The 20119-nt window shown below is 34.1% G+C and overlaps 1 protein-coding gene and 1 long non-coding RNA gene across 4 annotated transcripts; both read right to left on the reverse strand.

The window, feature by feature from the left end:
• Positions 1-5277: 5277 nt before the first annotated feature.
• On the reverse strand, positions 5278-6119 carry LOC143631378 (uncharacterized). The gene is made up of 3 exons (XR_013153342.1): positions 5957-6119; positions 5499-5625; positions 5278-5412 (listed from the first exon to the last, which is right to left on the reverse strand). It is a non-coding gene; the product is annotated as an uncharacterized LOC143631378 (long non-coding RNA).
• Positions 6120-12240: 6121 nt separating this feature from the next.
• LOC143631416 (putative E3 ubiquitin ligase SUD1) lies at positions 12241-19402 on the reverse strand. 3 transcript variants are annotated; one of them, XM_077100188.1, is made up of 10 exons: positions 19253-19402; positions 18170-18265; positions 17567-18136; positions 16241-16933; positions 15473-15684; positions 14519-14851; positions 14102-14259; positions 13227-13390; positions 13001-13147; positions 12241-12862 (listed from the first exon to the last, which is right to left on the reverse strand). In XM_077100188.1, exons 1-10 carry the CDS (start codon positions 19388-19390, stop codon positions 12395-12397), a joined length of 2979 nt encoding a protein of 992 aa, XP_076956303.1. In that variant the 5' UTR covers positions 19391-19402; the 3' UTR covers positions 12241-12394. The 3 variants fall into 3 exon arrangements, with proteins under 3 accessions (XP_076956303.1, XP_076956304.1, XP_076956302.1); XM_077100189.1 differs by having other exon boundaries at positions 17567-17665; positions 17705-18265; XM_077100187.1 differs by having other exon boundaries at positions 17567-18265.
• Positions 19403-20119: the final 717 nt, after the last annotated feature.

A 20119-nucleotide genomic window follows, 5' to 3' on the forward strand; every position in this document is an offset into this window, starting at 1 on the left:
ACATTTTTGTGTTTTTACTTTTTTATTAAATTTTGAGTTATGATATTTTTTATTTATTTAAAAAAAATTGAGGAGTTTTTTGTGTGACAACAAATTCTTCTCGTCCTTCTAATTTTTAATCTTTTTTATAGAATAACTTGACCTTATAATATCATAGAGGTCGTTAATTATCTTTAGATTCATTGAATGCATTTGTATGGAACTCAATTTTTTATCACTATCACTCTAAAAATAAAAAAATTACATTAAAAACCATAATTTTCTTCCGTTCTTTTCAATTAAATAATATATTATATATATTTATCATTACATTTTATATTTCCTCTACTCACAACCGTTTTATAAAAATAAATAAAAAATATAAAGAGTGAACAATGTTTCTTTTAAATTGAACCAAAAAAATGAAGAACACACTCACATGATTCGTAGAACCTATTGTAAGAGCATTCACATCCTATACACCAAAAGTTGTGAGTGGGGTTTTATAATGTAGAGATGGTTTAGAGTGTTGTGAGAGGAGGAGAAAGAAGATGCGGTGATTTTTTGTAAATTTTCACGCCCTATAAATTTGTAGCACTTTTTGAAAGTGTTTGTGTGTGAAGGAGAGAAGAAAGTTAATTGTGAATGTATTAAAAAAATATTATTTAATTAAAAAAGAGAAAGAAAATGTGATTTTTAGTGTAATTTTGAATTTGAAAATAGAGGACAGGATACGAATACTCTAAATGCTCTAATATTATGTAGATTCAAATTGTCAAAACACAGCAAATTTCCTTTGTGAGTGTTGGGGTTTTGGAGACTTGGGCTACCTTCCATTAATCACGATTTTATTGGGTTTAATGAAGATTGAAGACATGAAAGGTTTTAGGCCGACCCCATATGTCTTATTGTGGCCCGTTTATGTTTTCTTGTTCAATAGGGTTAGATCCTAAATATGTATCTATTTATATAGGATATTTTGTACTTGCAATTCCTCAATACAAGTGTGGAAACGATAATAATATGTCTTGGTTGTAGCATGTGGATGTAGGTAAGTCTAGATCAAACCAACTTGTTTACAATCAACATTATATGCCACTTTATTTGGGTCATGTAATGATTTTGTTAATTTCTATCTGACAAGGCAAATTTATGATCTTGCGAACTTGTGTATCAAATAGTGTTATCTTAGACTATATGTAATGGTTATGCCCCTTGAGGGCCATTTTTCACCACATTATCATCTTTATTTAGTAAAAAAAACACATGTAATGGTTAATGCGCCTTAATGTCCTTCAACCATTACCACTTCACGCGACTAATGCCGTTGTTGTAGAAAGATCGGTGCCCTTTTACGCCCCTATAATGCATGAGGTGATATAATAATCTTATAATGCCTAGTTATGAATGATCTGATGAGTTTGTTAAGTCTTTTCATGTGCATTTATACTTCTTTTAAGGTATACTATTATCACAATGACATTTCTTGTAGAATCAACTTTTTGTTCTTGAGCATTTGACAATAATTAAAAAATAGTTCATGCCATAACTAAGAAAAATTTGTGATCAGATTCGTCATTAATGCTAAAAAAAATATTATGGAAAAGTATAATTTGATACAGATCTAAACATTATTAAAAAAAAAAAAACATGATAATATAAATTATAACAAGGAATTGTTAAGAAAATACGAGGTAGATGAAGATCCAAACAAAAATCATATTATAAAAGGGCTAACAACTTTGTAGTCCACATGAGACTTGGGCCTTAGTTTGTTGTGACTCATAAATGATGGATTAAAATTAACTAATATATCTTAATTGCTAATTGCGTCACTATTACCCCCCCCCCCCCTCCTTTTTTTTGACAAAAAAAAATAATTGTAGTCTTCAACAAACTTATGTTGAAACAATTTGGATTAAATACAAATAAATTTAACGTGCTAAACGTGAGAATCAAGTAGAGTAATTATATATATACAAGTAGAGTAATTATGTAATTACTTTATGATGTAATTACATAATTACTCTATTTGATTCTCACGTTTAGCACATTAATTTCATTTGTACATTAACCTTCCCCTATCTAATATATAGTCACAAATTATGTGTATTTTTTAAACAAACGTCTATCATAGCACATGTCATGTAAAATCAGACTTATTAGTATTTTAAGCTAGTAAGTTGCGCTTCGTGAATAAGAAAACACCGTAATCAGATTCTTCATTATGTAAAGTAAGAAAACGTCGTGATCAGATTCATCAATCGTGTTTACAATTTAATCCATCTGACAAAATTTATTTGGCACAAATCTGAACATTAAAATTATACATGATAATATTAATAATAACAAATTTTTAATAAAAAATTCAAGGTAAATTAAAAAAAAATCATATTATAGAAGGCCTAATTATTTTGTATGGGCCTTACGTTGAAGTGTGCACTATGAACGTGTATGAACAATAAATGCTGAATTAAATTAATATATTGTAATTGCTAATTACGTCACTTACGAATCTTTGGCTTACGTAATTAGTAATTACTTTGTCAAAGTATATGTTCATTTGGCCTAAAAAAATAATGGTATTCAATAAACAATATATTCATATATTGAAATATATTGTATATAAAGTTTAGAATATACATTTTTGAAAGGCTTTTAGTATACATTAAAAAAAAAACACAAGCATATAGTATGAATACTTGTTTTCTACATTTATAAACATTACTTTGGTATCGGCACCAGTATCGAATTTCCTCATCCATACGTTAAACCCTAAAATCACCCTTTTACTGATGTTGCCATCTCCAACACTACCGATCCACCACTCGCTGGCATCAACACTCCCCAGTCACCATCACCATTGTCGACAACAAATGTTTGGCAACTCGCCGGGAAAACACGCCATTCCCCTTTGTTCACAGGTTTGTTTTAAGCAATTGATCAATTAAACTTCGAAATTGATCAAATTAATCATCAATTTATCCAACCAAACACATCTGGATCTTCAATTGAATCAATTTTTGACATGAGCGTAACTAGTTTTTCCTTGAGTGTATTAGGGTTTGGAATTCAATTGAGTGTTTTTATTATGTTTTGGCTTTGAACGTTTTTATTGTTTTTGGTTTTGAGCGTTTTGGTTTTGGCTTGCGTGTTTTGTTTTTTTGGCTTGATCGTGATTCACGTATATTTTTGTACGATAAGGATTATTATACAATAACTTGACCCAAATATAGTTAAGACTTAAGAGGCTAACAAAGCATTTTTAAGTTGTTGCAATTCATAAAGGCATTAACATTCTAACCTATCAATCCATGATCAGTTTTGGCCCAACGAATAGCCCATTTTAACATGTTATTAGGAGAGGTGCAACTCGAATTCTTGGCTCAAATTGGTTCAGGTTATGTCAACAAAAGTCTAAACCGGTTTTTGATCAATTTAGGTCGAGTTGGATCGGATTTTAAACGGGAAAGGATCAGGTTTTATCCGGTTCGGGTTGGGTTTGGCCGGAAAAACTCTTTAGTAGTATCTTACTATACACTTTATTCTAAGTAACTTATGTGAATAAGACATTTTATTTTATTTGAATTGCATGTCAATTAAATAAATGTACATATTATTTTTTAACATCTATGTGACATTATTATTTTACAACAAAATACAATCAATGAAATCAAATAAATAACTACATGATATGACAAATGACAATAACATATGCCAATGGCATTTGAAATTATATTATTTTGTGATTTTTCAGAACATATTAAAACTCAAAACATCACATGATTTTGTCAAACATCGTTTTTAGACTTTTGTTTTACATAAAAAAATAACATCATTCAAAGATAAAAAGACGATTTGTTGCCAGATATGAGTTTGTCATCGAACTTTTGCATCAATAAGGTGGTGGAGGATACAATCCAGGGAACGGAGAACCTGATAATGAAAACAAATGTAGACCGATTCAGCAAGGTTTAAAATACAAAATGTTAGTTTAGTTATCATTATAAATTGTTTTAAGAGTGTTAAAAGTGTAATTTTGTAAGTATGAGTTTGAAGAAAATTCGAAACCTAACCCAAATAACAGACTTAGCGACATTTATGATTCGGTAATGATTATATAAGTATAAATAACCAAACCGATAGTAGACTTATATATATTTTTTACTTTTTGTAAATTGTATGTTAGGCATTGGAAGAGTTTGGTTATCCAATTTTAAAAAATAACACATTAGTTTTCATTTATTCTTAACCGTTTATAATCAAAATGATCGTTTATGAAAATCTAAAAATCAAAACATCGATGCATGTAAATGAAATTTGTCAATTACCAGGGGGATAATGTGATCCGTAAGATGGATTTGGTGGATACGACTGAGGAGGATAAGCGCCATCTGGTGGAGGATAAGCCGGTGGTGGTGCATATGCACCAGAATTATGTGGGTAGGTGGAGTAGGGTGGAGGATATGCGCCACCTGGTGGAGGATAAGCCGGTGGTGGCGCAAGGTACATGGCCGCTGGTGGTGGTACAGGGTACATGGCCGTCGGAGGTGCATGTTGTGGTACATGTGGCGGTGCTGATGGAGCATAATCTTTTGATGGTTTCTGAGCATAATCTTTTGATGGTTTCTGCGTAATGAAGGAAAATAAAAATTTGTTTAGTTTTAGAGAAATATTATTAACAAAAGAGTAATTTTTTTTTAATTATTTTTTGAATGATAATTTCTTTTCCTTCTTAAATCCATCAAATCTTGCATTTGTAAGGATTTGAACACACTATCACATTTATGAAGAGCAAATATCATATTACTATACCAATAGGCCCTCAATACAAACAAGTAATTATGAAGCGTTAACAGAACTTACATTTCCAGTAGTATAATGCATTATTATTCGGACCTCTCTGGCATGCCTGCATATCATCAAAAATACGAAATAAGTTTATATCTCTTTTATATAAACAAAATTTTAATTAATTTCGTATTTTTTTTCTTGTTGGATATTCTTTAATTTATAAAAATGTTATCTTCTTTACAGAGTTACATGTAAATGTTTAATTACATGTAATGTAATTGGTTTTTGGACTTAATTATAGAATTGTATAATTTAATAATTTATTACATAAGCAATTGGTTGGCTATGGTGTTGATTTAAAACTTTACAAAATCTCATTTATTAAATTGTTTACTATCTTTGTGTCCATAGTTTATTTAACTATTTAAGTGAAAAATTATCAAACAGAAAATGTTAAAAAAAAAATTAAATAGAAATTTTTTTAGCCTATAACTACACTTTGTTAACATTACAAAATTATACCATTTCTTTTTCTTTTTTAATTTAATTAAAAGTTTAAAACGCAAACCTGCCGGTTGTACTTTGTAAAGGCAACTACTATCATCAAATCCTTGAGAAAGAGCTTTTGCTAACGGAATCCTGTAATGAAAATTGTCAGTTCACTTGAAATCAATCCGACGATGCATCAACAAACACGAACAAAAGATTATAAGAATAGTAATTACTTTCCACCACCGATGAAATCATCATGTGTCACCGTATTGCTATTCCAAACCGATACATTCATCTCTTTCAATCCTTCGATTAGGGTAAAAACGAACTTCTCTTGAAATGTAGGATTCTTGCCTCCATCTATACCACGCAAAACAAAATTAAGAAACACATTTTCATGTAGACATTTAAGCTTTTTTCAGTTTTATGCGCAATAGTTTCAAGGCAGTGTAATGATTAAACTAAACCATGTTTAGTTAATTAAACAAATAAAAATGTAGGAGAAAAAAATTTGAAATTTATATGTTCGCCCTCTTTAGTAAATACACCACATGATGAACCCGCACACGGCAGCATGGGCCACACCCCATTTACACGAAAGTTGTAGTGGTGTTAAGGCATTTATGGGCCTATTTGGCCGTGGATTCACGCCCTACTACAGATGCTCTCAGAAGAGAATGAGAAAGGTGACCTGTACAGGTACGAGTGGTCGATTTACTGCTACCATATTCAATACTGACATAAGGATCTTGCCTTGAAATCCATTCGGTATCCTTCAGTTTACAGCAACTAACAACTAAATTCGCAAATGAAAAACGAAATTAGTTCATGATTCATAAATCTTAAATCGAATAAAATTTTAACAAGTACAAAACAACGTATCACAGTCATAACAAATTTCATGATGTTTATAACCATAACAACCGTACTTAGTAAATCCCACAAATAGCTAAACTATTAGTAGGATATGAAATTGTGTACTTTCATGTTAACGGAAATAGCGTACCGTTAATTCAAGGAGATTGCCGTGAATGCTTTGACTCATCATTGAAGATTAATATAACACTTGAAATGTGAACAATGGAGAGTACAATGTATGCAATTCCTTATATATGATTAAAATTGCTATTGACTTTAATCAATTTGAACATTTAAACGCGTTTGGCAGCTAATTATTCATTTATTTCAAACAACTTGCTAATTTTTTTTAGATTTATTATGAGTAAATTCAATATATGGTCATATAGCATTACCATCTTCTGCTACTTGTATATATATATATATATATATATATTACTTTGAAGTTTGAACGAGTGAAGCGTGAAAAACAATGTGTTCAAAACCAGACTGAAATAGTCTTGCATAGTTGGTGACTTGGCGTTGCCTGTTTGGTTTGAACTAGTCGAATGAAAACCAGTCGCGAAATGTAGGGGCCAACCCGAATTCGGTTTTTGTTTCGGCCTAATAAACCGAATAACCTTTTTTTTAATATTGTTATTTGTTATTGGATGGTGTTGGGATTAATAAGATCAGTTAAAAGTTATTATTTTTTTTAAAACGTCGACTTTCTTTTGTTTAGGCTACCACACTTTTTACATTACGAGAGCCCAGTTGCTCTTACTTTGGCCAGACTATGCTGTCTTAATCGGGTCCACGCTGGCTTCAGAGTTTGGCTTGGGCGTTCCTTCCGGCTACCATACTGGGAAACAAGAGCAGAACTCTTCTGCGTAACACACGTTGGGACTATACTCGTGTGTGCTCGAGATTTGAACTGACAAACTTACATAAAGTTCTAGCTCAAATCCTTTGTTACACTGATTCACCAAAAGTGACACAAATAAGAATCGAACTTGAGTCAGAGAAACTCAAGCCTTCTACCATTAGGCCACAAGTGGTGGATGTCTAAAATTTAATTTGTTAGGGTTAAATAACAAAACCTAAATAACTACAATTTGTTATATGGTTTATTAAGGTTATTCGGTTTGAACCGATTCAAATTTTGAAACCAAAAACTAAATCGAACACCAAATTACCAAATCGGTTACGTTTATATTGGTTTCAACTACTGTTCGGTTTTTGATATAATCAGTAGCGAATCGAATAATGAAAACCCCTTTATTATAATAAAAATATGTTACAATTATCTTTAAGATTATGAGACGACCAAGTCAACTGCTGACTTTATATAGCAATGATTGTTTATATAGTTGACTTTTACATTTTCAACGGCCTTTTACGTAATTTGGAAATTGCGGTTGTTCTTTTGACGATCATTTTTGTCTTTTTTTAATTTGTATTGAAACAGACCAAATTAGCTGTTCGATCAGTTCGCTAGGACACTTGATCGTGTCGATTTTTTTATAATTATCGGTCCACTATAGGACAATGTGTAGTGAGACAACAAAAATAATGTTTAGGGCGAAATGAGGCTACAACACATCACGAGATGATGTAGATATGCTCACTTAATAATTTATCTGTGGATATTAATCAACTCAAAAAGGTACATAAACGACATGTTTGAGACTGAGTTTGAAAACAACTTATTGACTTATTGATTTTTTGACTTATTAGTATTCTTAGAAACCTATTTTTAAAAACCAGAATTTGTGGCTTTTAAAAAAAGCTTTTTGACCTTGTCAAAAAATTAAAATGAGGACTTTTGTGATTGTCAAATATTTTTTTCAAAAAACAATAACTCAATAAATTGTTTTCCGACTCAATCTCAAACACCCTCTAAACCTAATTTTAAAGTAGGATTGCTAAAGACCGAAATAAGAGGGGCCTAATGTATTATCCTTTTTTCTTTGGTAATTTGGACCACTAACGGAGTGACAGACTAATGGCCCATCCAATTTCCATTTCCCGATTAGAACCCATCGACCAATCTTAGAAGGAACCTGTCATAAGTGAGTTAACTCCCTAACCCAATATGGAACCCATATTTTATCACAAGACTTGAACAGTTGAACCCAAGATCTTCTACTTTTTTTTTTTGTTAAATGAAGTGTTTAGATGTCATATTTCAACCACTTGAGCTACAAATTATTGACGTGTAATGTATTTTGGCGAGAATTATTGACGTGTAATGTATTTTATCGCCAAGACTTGTTAATATGTTTTATTTTTCTTTACGATAATAAGTTGAATTTGAATAGTCGTCCACTATGATGAAGTCATAGCCCATAGGCCCACCTTAATCAAACATTTAAGTTGAGAATATTTCAAATCAAGCATTGTGTTTTATATTTTATATCTAAATAAAACGAAATAAAAATGTACGGTTTTGACCTTTTAACTTATAAAACATCGTTGTAAGTTCGATTAAAAAGAAGAGACTTTTTCTAGTGTACTATACATATTGAAATCCTAATTCTAAACAACTAATATTCGGTTAACCTAACGTTAGCTGCATATTTTTAGTATTATTATTTTTGGTAGAGAGAGGCGTGTTGACTCATCGACCGATCAAAATTTTGCCAGTATGGTATTCGACATTGTCATTTGTTATAGTTTAACCTCTTAAATTGTTGTTGAAAGGGTAAGTGATAGTGAATATATATAAATAGATAAAAATAAAAACTAATTGTGATGCGTCCTTGAACACTTCTTATAAGAAAGTTTTAGAAAGTAACAATATGAGACAAATATTATCGATTACCTAACGTTAGTTGCACGTAGATTTTCCTTTTGTTAGACAGAGGCGTGTTGACTCATTGCTGATATGGTATTCAACATTATTTGTTTCTTTGTATTTTAACCTCTAAATTGTCGTTGAAAGAGTAGCTGACAATGAATATGGAAAAAACAAATACTAATTATGACGTGTTGTTGAAAACTTCCTATGACACCACTCTCTGGATCTAATAATTTATTTTTCAGATTTTTATTTCACCTTTACTTGAATTATATAAAGTTATAATGTGAGAGAGAATGAAAGTATTTAAAATTAAAAGTATGTTTTAAGTAAGAAAATTAGTAATTTCCATGAAAGAAAGACCAAACAAAAGTGTTGAAAGTTGATCAAACATTGGGCAGCACGTCTAGGAGATAATTAAGGCAAAGACTAAGACCATGTGTAGTCATAAAGTTTCACTACCAGACATTATACGTTACGTGACGTCCAGTCAGAGTTATGGTTTTTTACAAAAACAGGTTGTAGACCTGTAGTCATAACTCTCCAAATCTAGGCATTATGCACCACGTGGCGCCCAGTCACTTTTACACTTTTTTTTTAATTTTTAATAAGAATAATCAAATAACAATAATATTTTATTAAATAAATATTACAAGAAAATTAAAAAAAAAACTATTCGTCGTTGTCGTCGCCGTCGTCGCCGCCCTCGTCGTCTTCGCCCTCTTTGTCGTCATCCTCGTCGTCCACATCGTCGTTTTCATCGTCTTCGCCATCTTCGTCGTTGTCTTCATCGTCTTCATTGTTGCCCTCGTTTTGATCATCGTTTTCACCAGGCAGAGGACGATACATCCAAAGATGTTGGACCAAATCCTCCTTTAGTGCGTTATGTATCTCTCTTAACCGCACGGAATCCGAGTTTTCGAGTCGTTGCTCCATACTTGCCGGAGTCCGTGGTGGATCCGAGTCCGGTATGAAAGTTGGACATATTGCTCTTCCCTCGTCCTCGATGATCATGTTATGCATTATGATACACGCATACATAGAACATCTCATTCTTTCTAAACACCACAGACGACAAGGATTTTTAACATAATGCCATCGTTGTTGAAGAACACCAAAACACCTCTCGATATCCTTTCTCGCAGACTCTTGCACGTTCTTAAAATACTGTATTTTTTCATCCATCGGGTCTCTGAATATTTTAACGATTATCGCGAACTCTGGATATATTCCATCACCCAGATAGTACCCATGATGGTAGAAGTTATCGTTAGCCCAAAACGAAGCGACGGGAACGGTCCCAAATATGTAACTCTCCATCACAGGAGACTGCTCTAAGACAGTTATGTCATTGTTGGAACCGGGAACACCAAAGAATGCCGACTAAATCCAAAGGTCGTATGAAGCGATCGCTTGAAGGCTGATCGTTGGTCCCTTCTGGTCACCTCGTGTGAATTGACCTCGCCACGCAGTTGGACAATTAGCCCATTCCCAATGCATGGAATCTACACTCTCTATCATGCCGGGGAAACCATGCACCCTTGTATGTGCCTCGTAAAGACGTTGTAGATCGTTAACGTTGGGCTCTCTCAGATAATGTGGTCCATATAGTTTAAATATTCCTATATTTTACAAAACTTTTATAAAATAAATGATCACAGTAAACAAATGATAAACTATTTAAAAAAAAACAAAACGTACCGTAACAAAAATACTCCAAGGTGTCCCGAGTTGTTTTTTCGGCCATCTTTAAATACTCGTCGTTGATGTCGGTCGTGTTTCCGTAGGCGAGCACGCGTACGGCTAACGTAACCTTCTGAATAGCCGTGAATCCTAGCGTCCCTCGAGCGTCAGGCTTTTGCTGAAAGTAATCAAACTCACGCTCCAAATCATTGGTGATGCGCATAAATAAATTTTTAGACATCCGAAAACGACGCCTAAAGTTCTTCAGGTTCTTGTATCTCGGCGAGTCGCAGAAGTAATCCGCCATCAACCGGTTGTTGGCTTCGGCACGATCTAGTTCGATATATGCTCTTTTTGAAACGGGGGGTGGAGAGCTAATCGCACCCGTAACGGAACTCATATACTTTGTCGCGAGCATAATCGCACTCGTAACCGTCTGTTCCTCCTCCACGTCCTCGGCTTGTTGGTCGGGCCCGAAAAACTGTTTATATATAGATGGAGGATCCATATATAGTGAATTTTGTGTAAGGAATTATAGAGTTGAAAGAGAATTTTTATAAATTTGATGAGGTTTGATTGGGGATGAAATAGTTTAATATATAGGAAATAAATTTTTTTTTTATTCTCCAACGGTAAAGAAGCAACGGTCCATTTTTGATTAGTGTGTCATTCTCCGCGTTTTGTATACAACGCACAAAAAAAAATATAACGCAGGGGGGGGGTGTACCCCGCGTTTTCCTCCATAACGTGGGTAGCAAATGGGTGGTCTAATATATGCAAGGAAGACATTATATATCCCAACTTGTCATGTTGCACATGATAATATTATTACCAATTGACTATGTTTTTTAACAATTAATACATAACCATTATGTTTTTATAATGTTTTAATTGAGAGAGTTTTGATATGTGGAATAGTTTGTCCTAAGTGAAAATAGTGTGTTTATTCATCGGGTTCCTTCTCGTTTTAACTTTATTTTAAAAGGCATAGACGTTGCATGTTTTGTTGCTGGAAAAAACATGGAAAACAATTAGTCGATGGTTGGACTTGGGGTTATAGAAAAAAATCGAGCTTTTTTGCTTCATGGGCGAGGGTCGATATAAAGAATAGATTTATCACAAGGAACTGAATATTGTGTTTTGATTGTTAGGGTTCCTTCTCGTTCTAAGGGACAAACATCGTCTGTTCTATTGCTGGGAAACAATTAGTAGATGGTTGGACTTGGGTTGGGGTTATAGAAATAAATCGAGTTTTTGCTTCATGGGCGAGAGTTGATAGTTATCCAAGGAAAGTGAATATTGGGTGTTGATTGATCGGGTTCCTTCTCGTTCTAACTTTATTTTAAAAGAATAGACGTTGCTTTTTATGTTGCTAGAAAAAACTTGGGAAACGATTAGTAGAAGGTTGGACTTGGGGTTATAGAAACAATTCGAGATTTTTGCTTCATGGGCCAGTGGGCAATAGTTGACATGAGAAATAGATTTATCCCAGGGAAAGGGTATCTTGGGTGTCGATTGATCGAATTCCTTCTTGTTCTAACTTTATTTTGAAAGGGATAGACATCGCTTGTTTTCTTGCTAGTCGTCGGTGCTTTATAAAGTTTAGTAATGATACTGAAAGTGTTCACATATCGCCTAGAAAATAATGGGATAATAATATAGTAAGCCTTTTCTACGGGACGAATAAAAGAGTGCATTGCTATTTTACGAAACAAACGAAAATAAAAAAAAAAAGAAAAACATAAGCCATCTTCCTAACCTTTTACATATATTCACATATTATAAACTCATTCAAGTGCCACAGTTAACTCACCCCACGACCGCAACATTCCGTCTATGCCTCAAACCGACATCATTGTCCCATGGGTCCAATACATTTGCAGTCTCAACCTCATTTGTATTATTACTATCTTCCCCAAAATTATGAAGGTTTCGACCAATCATATACCGATCATCTCTAACCGAGTTGTGGAGGTAGGTGAACCACACATGGAACCGTTTGGCACAAAAGCACAATAAGCTAAAACCAAGGCACCCGAGCCATGCAAACCTGTAGACAGCTGAGTTAACCACTAACGGGTACCCGAATACTGGAAACACCCCGCGGGCTAGGACATAAGGAACGCAGAGCGCTGTAAGGAGTTTAATTATGATGGGGACCACGATCTCTCGTAGGACCCAAAACGCTTGTAGCCTTGAGAAACCTTCTTGCCTTACTCTCTCGAGTTTCACTCGCCAACTGTCGTCCATTAGAGGCATCACATGATCCAGCATTACCTGTTTTTTAATATTCCACACAAATATGTACATTAATGTTATGTTTAATGAGCGAAACTTGACGTTAAAAAATGAACTGAAACTTGACGTTAAAAAATATTATTAATAATTAAGAGAAAATGAGTGATGCAAACTTACCAATCGAGTCCAAATCTTAAGAAAAACAAGTCCGAGAGCCCAATCCTGATACAACAGAAACACCGGGCTTTCATCCACAGGCACCCTCATTGGTACAATAACCAAAAGTTCAAATAGTAGGCCAATCAACACCGGGATAACAAACATCTGTAAAAAAAATGCGTTAAACGTGACAGGCAGAGAAAAATAAAAGAGAACTAGCAAAAGTGAGAAAGATGACATTTACCCAAATTGATAACAATACAGTACTCTTGACAACAATCGAACACCATATCCAAATTTGAGCTACTAAAACTGTGGCGCTCTTTGTTCTAAATTGGTCAATGCAATACCTAACGCCTGCCACTGCTGTCCAGATGACATAGCTTCCAATAATAAATGCATATATGTCTGAAACATACGGCAACAAATGTAGTCAGTTCCAGTTCTCAAAGCAAAAAAGTACATTTATACACACACAATAAACCAATTCGTCCACTGCAAATTTCAAGTCTCATTTTTGTCGAGAATGTTTAGGCCTGGAAAAAGTGTCATTTAGGTTGATTTTTTGTTGTCTATATTAAAGTTTCTAACTTTAATATTCTTTATGCACGTTTAACTATAATCAACATTAGAAACGGGTGTGAATGAGCCATACGGCTTCGTCTAAGCTCGAGACCAGCTCGTTTTCGAGCTATGCTTCTAAAGCTCAAGCTTGGCTTGCAAGTAGATTAAAGCTCGAGCTCTATAATTTATACATTTACACTTGAAATTATATGTATTTTTTTATAAAATTATATATAACTCAATATAAGATATATCATAATATATATTATTATATTTTAACATGTTAAATATAATATACATATACAATAGGCTTGGTTAAGCTCGTAATCGAGCTTATATTTAGACTGAAGCTTGTTTAAGACGGCTCTTTAGTGAGCCGATCTCAAGTAGCTCACAAGCAGTTTGGCTCGTTTACACCTCTAATATTCCCAACTTGCCAAACCCATCCATCTTTCCACATCTATTATCAATAGAAGCAAGTTTTAAAGTAGTAAATGAAGAACACCCGCGCTTATGAACCGCAGCGAAATAGAAGTCCTGAAACAGTTATCTTACCATTGCATTTGATACCATGTGTTATAAGAAGAGGAACTGCGTTGAATAACATTCGACCAAGCGATACAGGCACCAAAATTAGAGCAGAATTGAAGATCAGCAACGTTATCCATGCCGCCAATAAAAGCAGCACGATGCACACAACAAACATATACCTCCTACAAAATAAAATTTCAAAATCAACATTAAATAATCTTAAAAAACTTACGAAACATTCTAGTTATCCTTCTAGAAGTACAATTCTTTATGATTAGGAAAACAACGTTATGCATAATGTTCTCTTCCTTTATACAGTGAAACCCGTTATCAAAGTAAACAATATTATGAAAACTACTATGCAATGAGTAAATTTGATAATTTTAGCCTACTGAAAGAGTAACTGTATTATGACTATGCAACAATCAAATTAGAACTTACTTGGAATTAGATTGCTCATCATTATCCTCTTCTGCAAGATTAGCTCGGTTTAATTCTTCAAGGGGTAAATATCCCACAACAGCTCGATCTTCACCCTCAAGTTGATCATGTATCCTGTCCCGCCTGGCCGGATCATTCACGTTTTCTTGTTCACCAATGTCTTCTCTGGGCAATAAGTAACCTGTTAAACCAAGGGCCCACCCAACTGCCGTAAACCAATAGTGCAGAAGTGATTTGATTGTAGCCCGCAGCTTAAAATGCTTCACAGCAAATGGAATAAAAATTTGGAAGAGAAGCATGTCAGCAGGAATTTCAGTGAACGGGTCAGATACTCTGCAATAAACAGAACATTAGACGATTTTAGTATTACCATTGATAAATACTAGTTAGTTGTATCAATAACCTATAGTTTATTCATTTTACTAACTTTACCCTTATTATAGCTATACAGAATTACAGATAAACTCAATATTCTCAGTTTCCTCTCCTCTCCCACCTTTTCTCATGCACAAATTATTGTTCTTATTTTATCTTAATAAAGAGTATTTAAACTTTGTTTACTTTCTGGTAAATGATCAGATTCAACCTTTTCAGTTCTTTTACAAAATCAATATTCATATAATATTCTCACAGTTCACTTTCACCTATAAGAAGTTGCATATTTTTATCACATTAGGTTTTTAGAGAAAAAAAATATGCATATTTAGTTTATCCATTTTTTGGCAAACATGATACAAATGTTCTGCTTGTATTTTTTGCAATGATTCATAGAAAATTTGCACCGCTTCCTTTCACGGAAAATTAATTAGAAATTAAACAAATATCCAAGTTTCTAAGATGAAACTAATACAGAAAATTGGGAGGAAAGATAGTAAAAATATTAAACTATGAAGTATGGGGTTAATATATACTAAAGGCAAGATTGATAAGACGCAAGTAAGAAAGAAATCTTACGATACATCAAGAGGGAAGATAGAAGGCGCCACTCGCATAGCAAGATTAACCGGTAAAAATACCAGCATTACAATTAAACCCCCATAAACAGCAGCTGACAAAAGCACCTTGCGAGCATGCTTATACACAGGATCATCAATTAAATCCCTATATGAATTGTAATCAGGATCAGCTGGATCCCGCAGAAAGTAAAGAACTTCATTCCGCAAAACCTGCAATTTAAATGTGAGATGTTTCCAAAAATAAGAGATGGTAAATATAAAATGGAATTTAAAAGACGGATAACATATGTGGAAGCCAACCAAGTATTCAATTTTTTTCATAGGTCAGGCTCATATATTGAAACTAGTTTACAGTCCCGCCACCCAAATATGAATATGGCTTTTATTTTACCAATTCCAGCCAAATCATGCAGGATGACGGGAATGCCCTTAACTTTTTAGAAGACAGTAACTTTGCATGTATTATTGACTAAAAATACTTGATGAAAAGGTCCTTCTAAGGGACTTATATCATACAATATAGAAGAAGATTTGCCTTAAAAAAAGAAAGAAGTCTATTATCCATACAAAAAATGATTCTTATGTTAATAAAAGAGAGCACAAGGACCTTAACATTAAGTTGTAAAAACTAGACTTAATTATGCAAAATTATAAATAAGTCTAGAGACTAATGTGCAAATTCACCACAAGTTCCACAAGCCCATAAGGTGTTTCAATCATTTCCCAACAAATATATAATAAATTACTCAGTTGGAAGATTACATACCCCACGAAGAAGACTAACAGATATGATAATCTGCAGCAAGTAGGCAATCCCAACAACCCAATGAAGCAATGAGCTTGCTAGTGGAGAAACCGAAAAGAAGTCAACTCTTTGACCAATAGACTTACCAAACAACCTTATAGTGCAAACATCTAACCACCATCCACACATTAGAGGGAACACTCCTAGCTCAACGACCAATAGGAAAGCAACCTTTATCATAGTCATTAAATGTCTCATTGCAGCTAAAAACTGCCTAAAAAGAGATGGGATCGTTTCCGCAATTGAAGTAATACCATAAAACCTTCCCATGGTCAAAGGCTCGCCCCTGGCATACCTTACAAGTGCTATAACTCCTAAAAAAGAAGAAGTTAATGTGAAAATGGATATATATCCAACCGCAAGAGTTGCAGCATCATATAGTCGGGAATCTCCTTTTAAAAAATCAACAGAAGCGATAGATGTATCAAATACATTCGGATAATTGTTGGATGTAACATTTGTGACTGAAGTAAGTGTGTTTTTTAATGTAATATTGGTTGATGAAAGGGCTTGTTCTGTAATTGGTACAACGATCGAAAACATTTGGCTGATGGCAGAAGATAATATAAATGATAACTGATGGATGGTAAATCGTCCTAGGTGGAAAGGCACGAGTACTACAGCACCAAGAAATATCATGTTTTTTGCAAGGACCTGCAAAGTAGAAATGAAGACTTAGAAAGAGTTAACACCGAATGAAACTATTTGGGATGAAATGTTGCTTTCGGGATGCAATATAAAAGAACTTAAAAATTCTAATTATGTAGCAATATAAAGATTTCATAAACTGTCTTAATGCTACTTGTATGCACCCAAAATTTGCAATACTTGATGTAAAGATTGCATACTCTTTCAAGTCTTAACAAATATATAATGCACCAAAAATGTACATTATTCTCACTCCAGATAACTTTTACTACATTTATTTTGTAGTTAGTTTTATACTATAAACAAAATAAACTTATTTTGATCCCAAAAAATTAAAGAAAAACATAAAGCCCATATTCAATACGGTACCCTTTTTAAAGGTTTCCTATGAGATACCTCAATAATATTTGTTTCATCAGATAGTTTTCACTTTTCATGTTGAATAATTTAATAAATATCTGAATTCAAAAAAAATTGGTATGATGAATATAGCGTCACACCAAAAAGTTACCATATGTCTGGGTTGGATGTTGTACACCATTTGAATGTTTTATTGTATACACTGACGATAGTCTAATAAATTAAGTAACAAGCACTATGCAGTCAACTGTAGCATAAGTAACTGGTAAATATACTCACCGTAAACGCATTTTTCGCCAATTGAATCACGAGCCCCTGCATATCCTCTGCACCATCATCATCATCATCGAAACCACCATGCATCAGGCCTACTTCAGCCTCGAACCGAGCTCCTTGCATCTCCCACCTGGCTTCAACATTTCCTGCGTCCCCTCTAATAAAGAACTGACCGGCTACACCAACCCCGTGCGCCCCACCAGCATCTTCATCGTTCCCTTCACCAGCAGCGTTTCGGTTAACTTGTCTCCTTGCAAGTCGAGCACCGTTTCTATCTAATTCTTCCTCCCTGTTCTCTTCCTGCGCTCCAAGTCCTCTTAAATGTCGAAAATAGCCCCTCAATAATGTAGCGAGAAGAAAAATAAACGCGATGCTTGCAGAGAGTAGGAACCCGTGAAGACAGTCCGTGAGAATGTGTGCAGTTGACATGCGACTTGAGAAAAGTCTCCGTGCTTCATTTACACTCCTAATGAAAGAGAATCGCCATATCCAGAACGTGATAAAAGGTATGATTATAAGCGATTTAGATATCACAAACATGAAAAATATGAAGAACCGTTTCACACTATACACCTTCATTGCTATCCATTGTATCACACTATACACCTTCATTGTCATCCCAATAACAAATTCTTGAAAAGAAAGCCTTCCAGGGGCATTTTCAGCATATACATGAGAGAATGAGAAACGGTGCTTGCATACCTGCAGTACATGATGTTATTATGAGAAACAAGTGAAGAAAAGAAATAAACCCCCTGCATACAATCTATTTTGGAAAGTTCATAACAATATTCATAACTCAGATGCCAATATATTTGATAACGGGGCTGTCAATTTATGACACGGACTTATTAACACAACACGACACGGGTTTTAATAGGTTTAGGTTTGAGCTTAACAGGTTTCAAGTCTTAAATTGGTCGACATGTTCTTTTTCCCCGTGTCTTAACATGTTAACTGTTACTAACCTGCTACATACACTCCTAAAGTCCTAGACTCATATCTACATAAGGCATTTACATTTAATTATCCGCATAATTGAGCAGTTCAACATCAACTAACGATCCAAACACTAGGGGTGCAAACGATCCGAGCTACTCGAAATCGGCTTGTTAAAAAGCTCGATCGAGCCGAGCTTCATCGAGCCCGAGCTCAAGCCTAAACGTAAGCTCGTTTAATAAACGACCCCGAGTGTAAGCTCGTTTAATAAACGACCCCGAGCCCGAGCTTCACTAATCGAGCTGAAGCCGGCTCGCGAGCCTGTCATTTACATATTTTTTTAAAATATATACTTAATAATTATTAATCAAAATAATATAATGTTATAAAAAAATAAATAAAAATAACTAAACAATATATATTATTTTATGCATAAAATTGTAATAGAAAAAAGTACACAAAATTAATTATAACTATATAAAAAATAGTCAAAAATCTACTCACGAGCCAGCCGAGCTCGAGCCTTGAAATTAGAGCTCAAAATGAGCCAGCCGAGCTCGAGCCTTGAAATTAGAGCTCAAAACGAGCCAGCCGAGCTCATTTGCACCATATAACTTAAAACTTAGGGTCCTATTGTATCAAAATCACAATGCACTCTCCTTATAATCGAGCAATTCTATTTCAATTCATCATATAATAATAATAATAATAATAATAAATGAATAGTTAGTTAGTTAAAAATAAACAAACCTCACACCGGCGTGCGTGGCTGTGATCGAGCCACTGAAGCAGACAGTCCTGGTGCACGAACTTAATACTGCCCTTACACGCACACGGATACCGTAACGGATTATCCACGTCACCGGTGTTATGGCAGATCCGACACATGTCTTCATTATTATTATTGGTGTGAGTTGAAGAGTGTGGTGAGTGTTGTGGAATGAGATCCATGGGTTTGTGAATGAGTGAAGAGTTAAAGAGTGGTTTTGGTATTTATATATGAGGAAGAGAAAGACTCACGGGAGCTTCATGGAAGTTGAGTGGGTTTTTCCTTGTGATAGAAGAATGAATACCTCCTACGCTAAGGAAGTAAGCAAGCGTGTCTTGTAAGATTCCATTATTTTCTGATTAATTGCTAGTATTTATTTCAGTGATTGATTTTGGGTTAATCGGTCAATTAATTTTCAGTGGTTATATACGGATTAAATTAGACTTGAAAGGCTTTGTGTGATGAGATTTTGGTCAAAAATCAACAAGATTCCGGCCAAAATCAGGGGTTTCTGGCGTGATTCAGGCTAATTTTTGACAAAAATGTGTTTGTGTATGTAGAAAACTGAAAATTACATATAAAAATATGTGTGTATAAAACTGAATAATTACATATAAAAATATGTGGGTGTGCGTGTATAAAACTGAAAATTATACATTAAAGTCTGATCCAATTAATCCAATTAATCTCGTTTAATCGATAGTCACCTCCTCACCGCCCAAGGCTGTCACATTATATCCTTACAAATCTTTAAAAAGAACCCTAAAACTATCTACAATGTTAAGGACACGCTTAACTGTCTACTCATCTGTCACATCATATCTTTATAAATTCGTAAAAATCTTCAA

Source organism: Bidens hawaiensis, unplaced genomic scaffold, assembly GCF_021521415.1.
Source record: "Bidens hawaiensis isolate Kalapana, Puna unplaced genomic scaffold, B.hawaiensis_p1.1 tig00006068_1, whole genome shotgun sequence".
NCBI classification, from domain to species: domain Eukaryota; kingdom Viridiplantae; phylum Streptophyta; class Magnoliopsida; order Asterales; family Asteraceae; genus Bidens; species Bidens hawaiensis.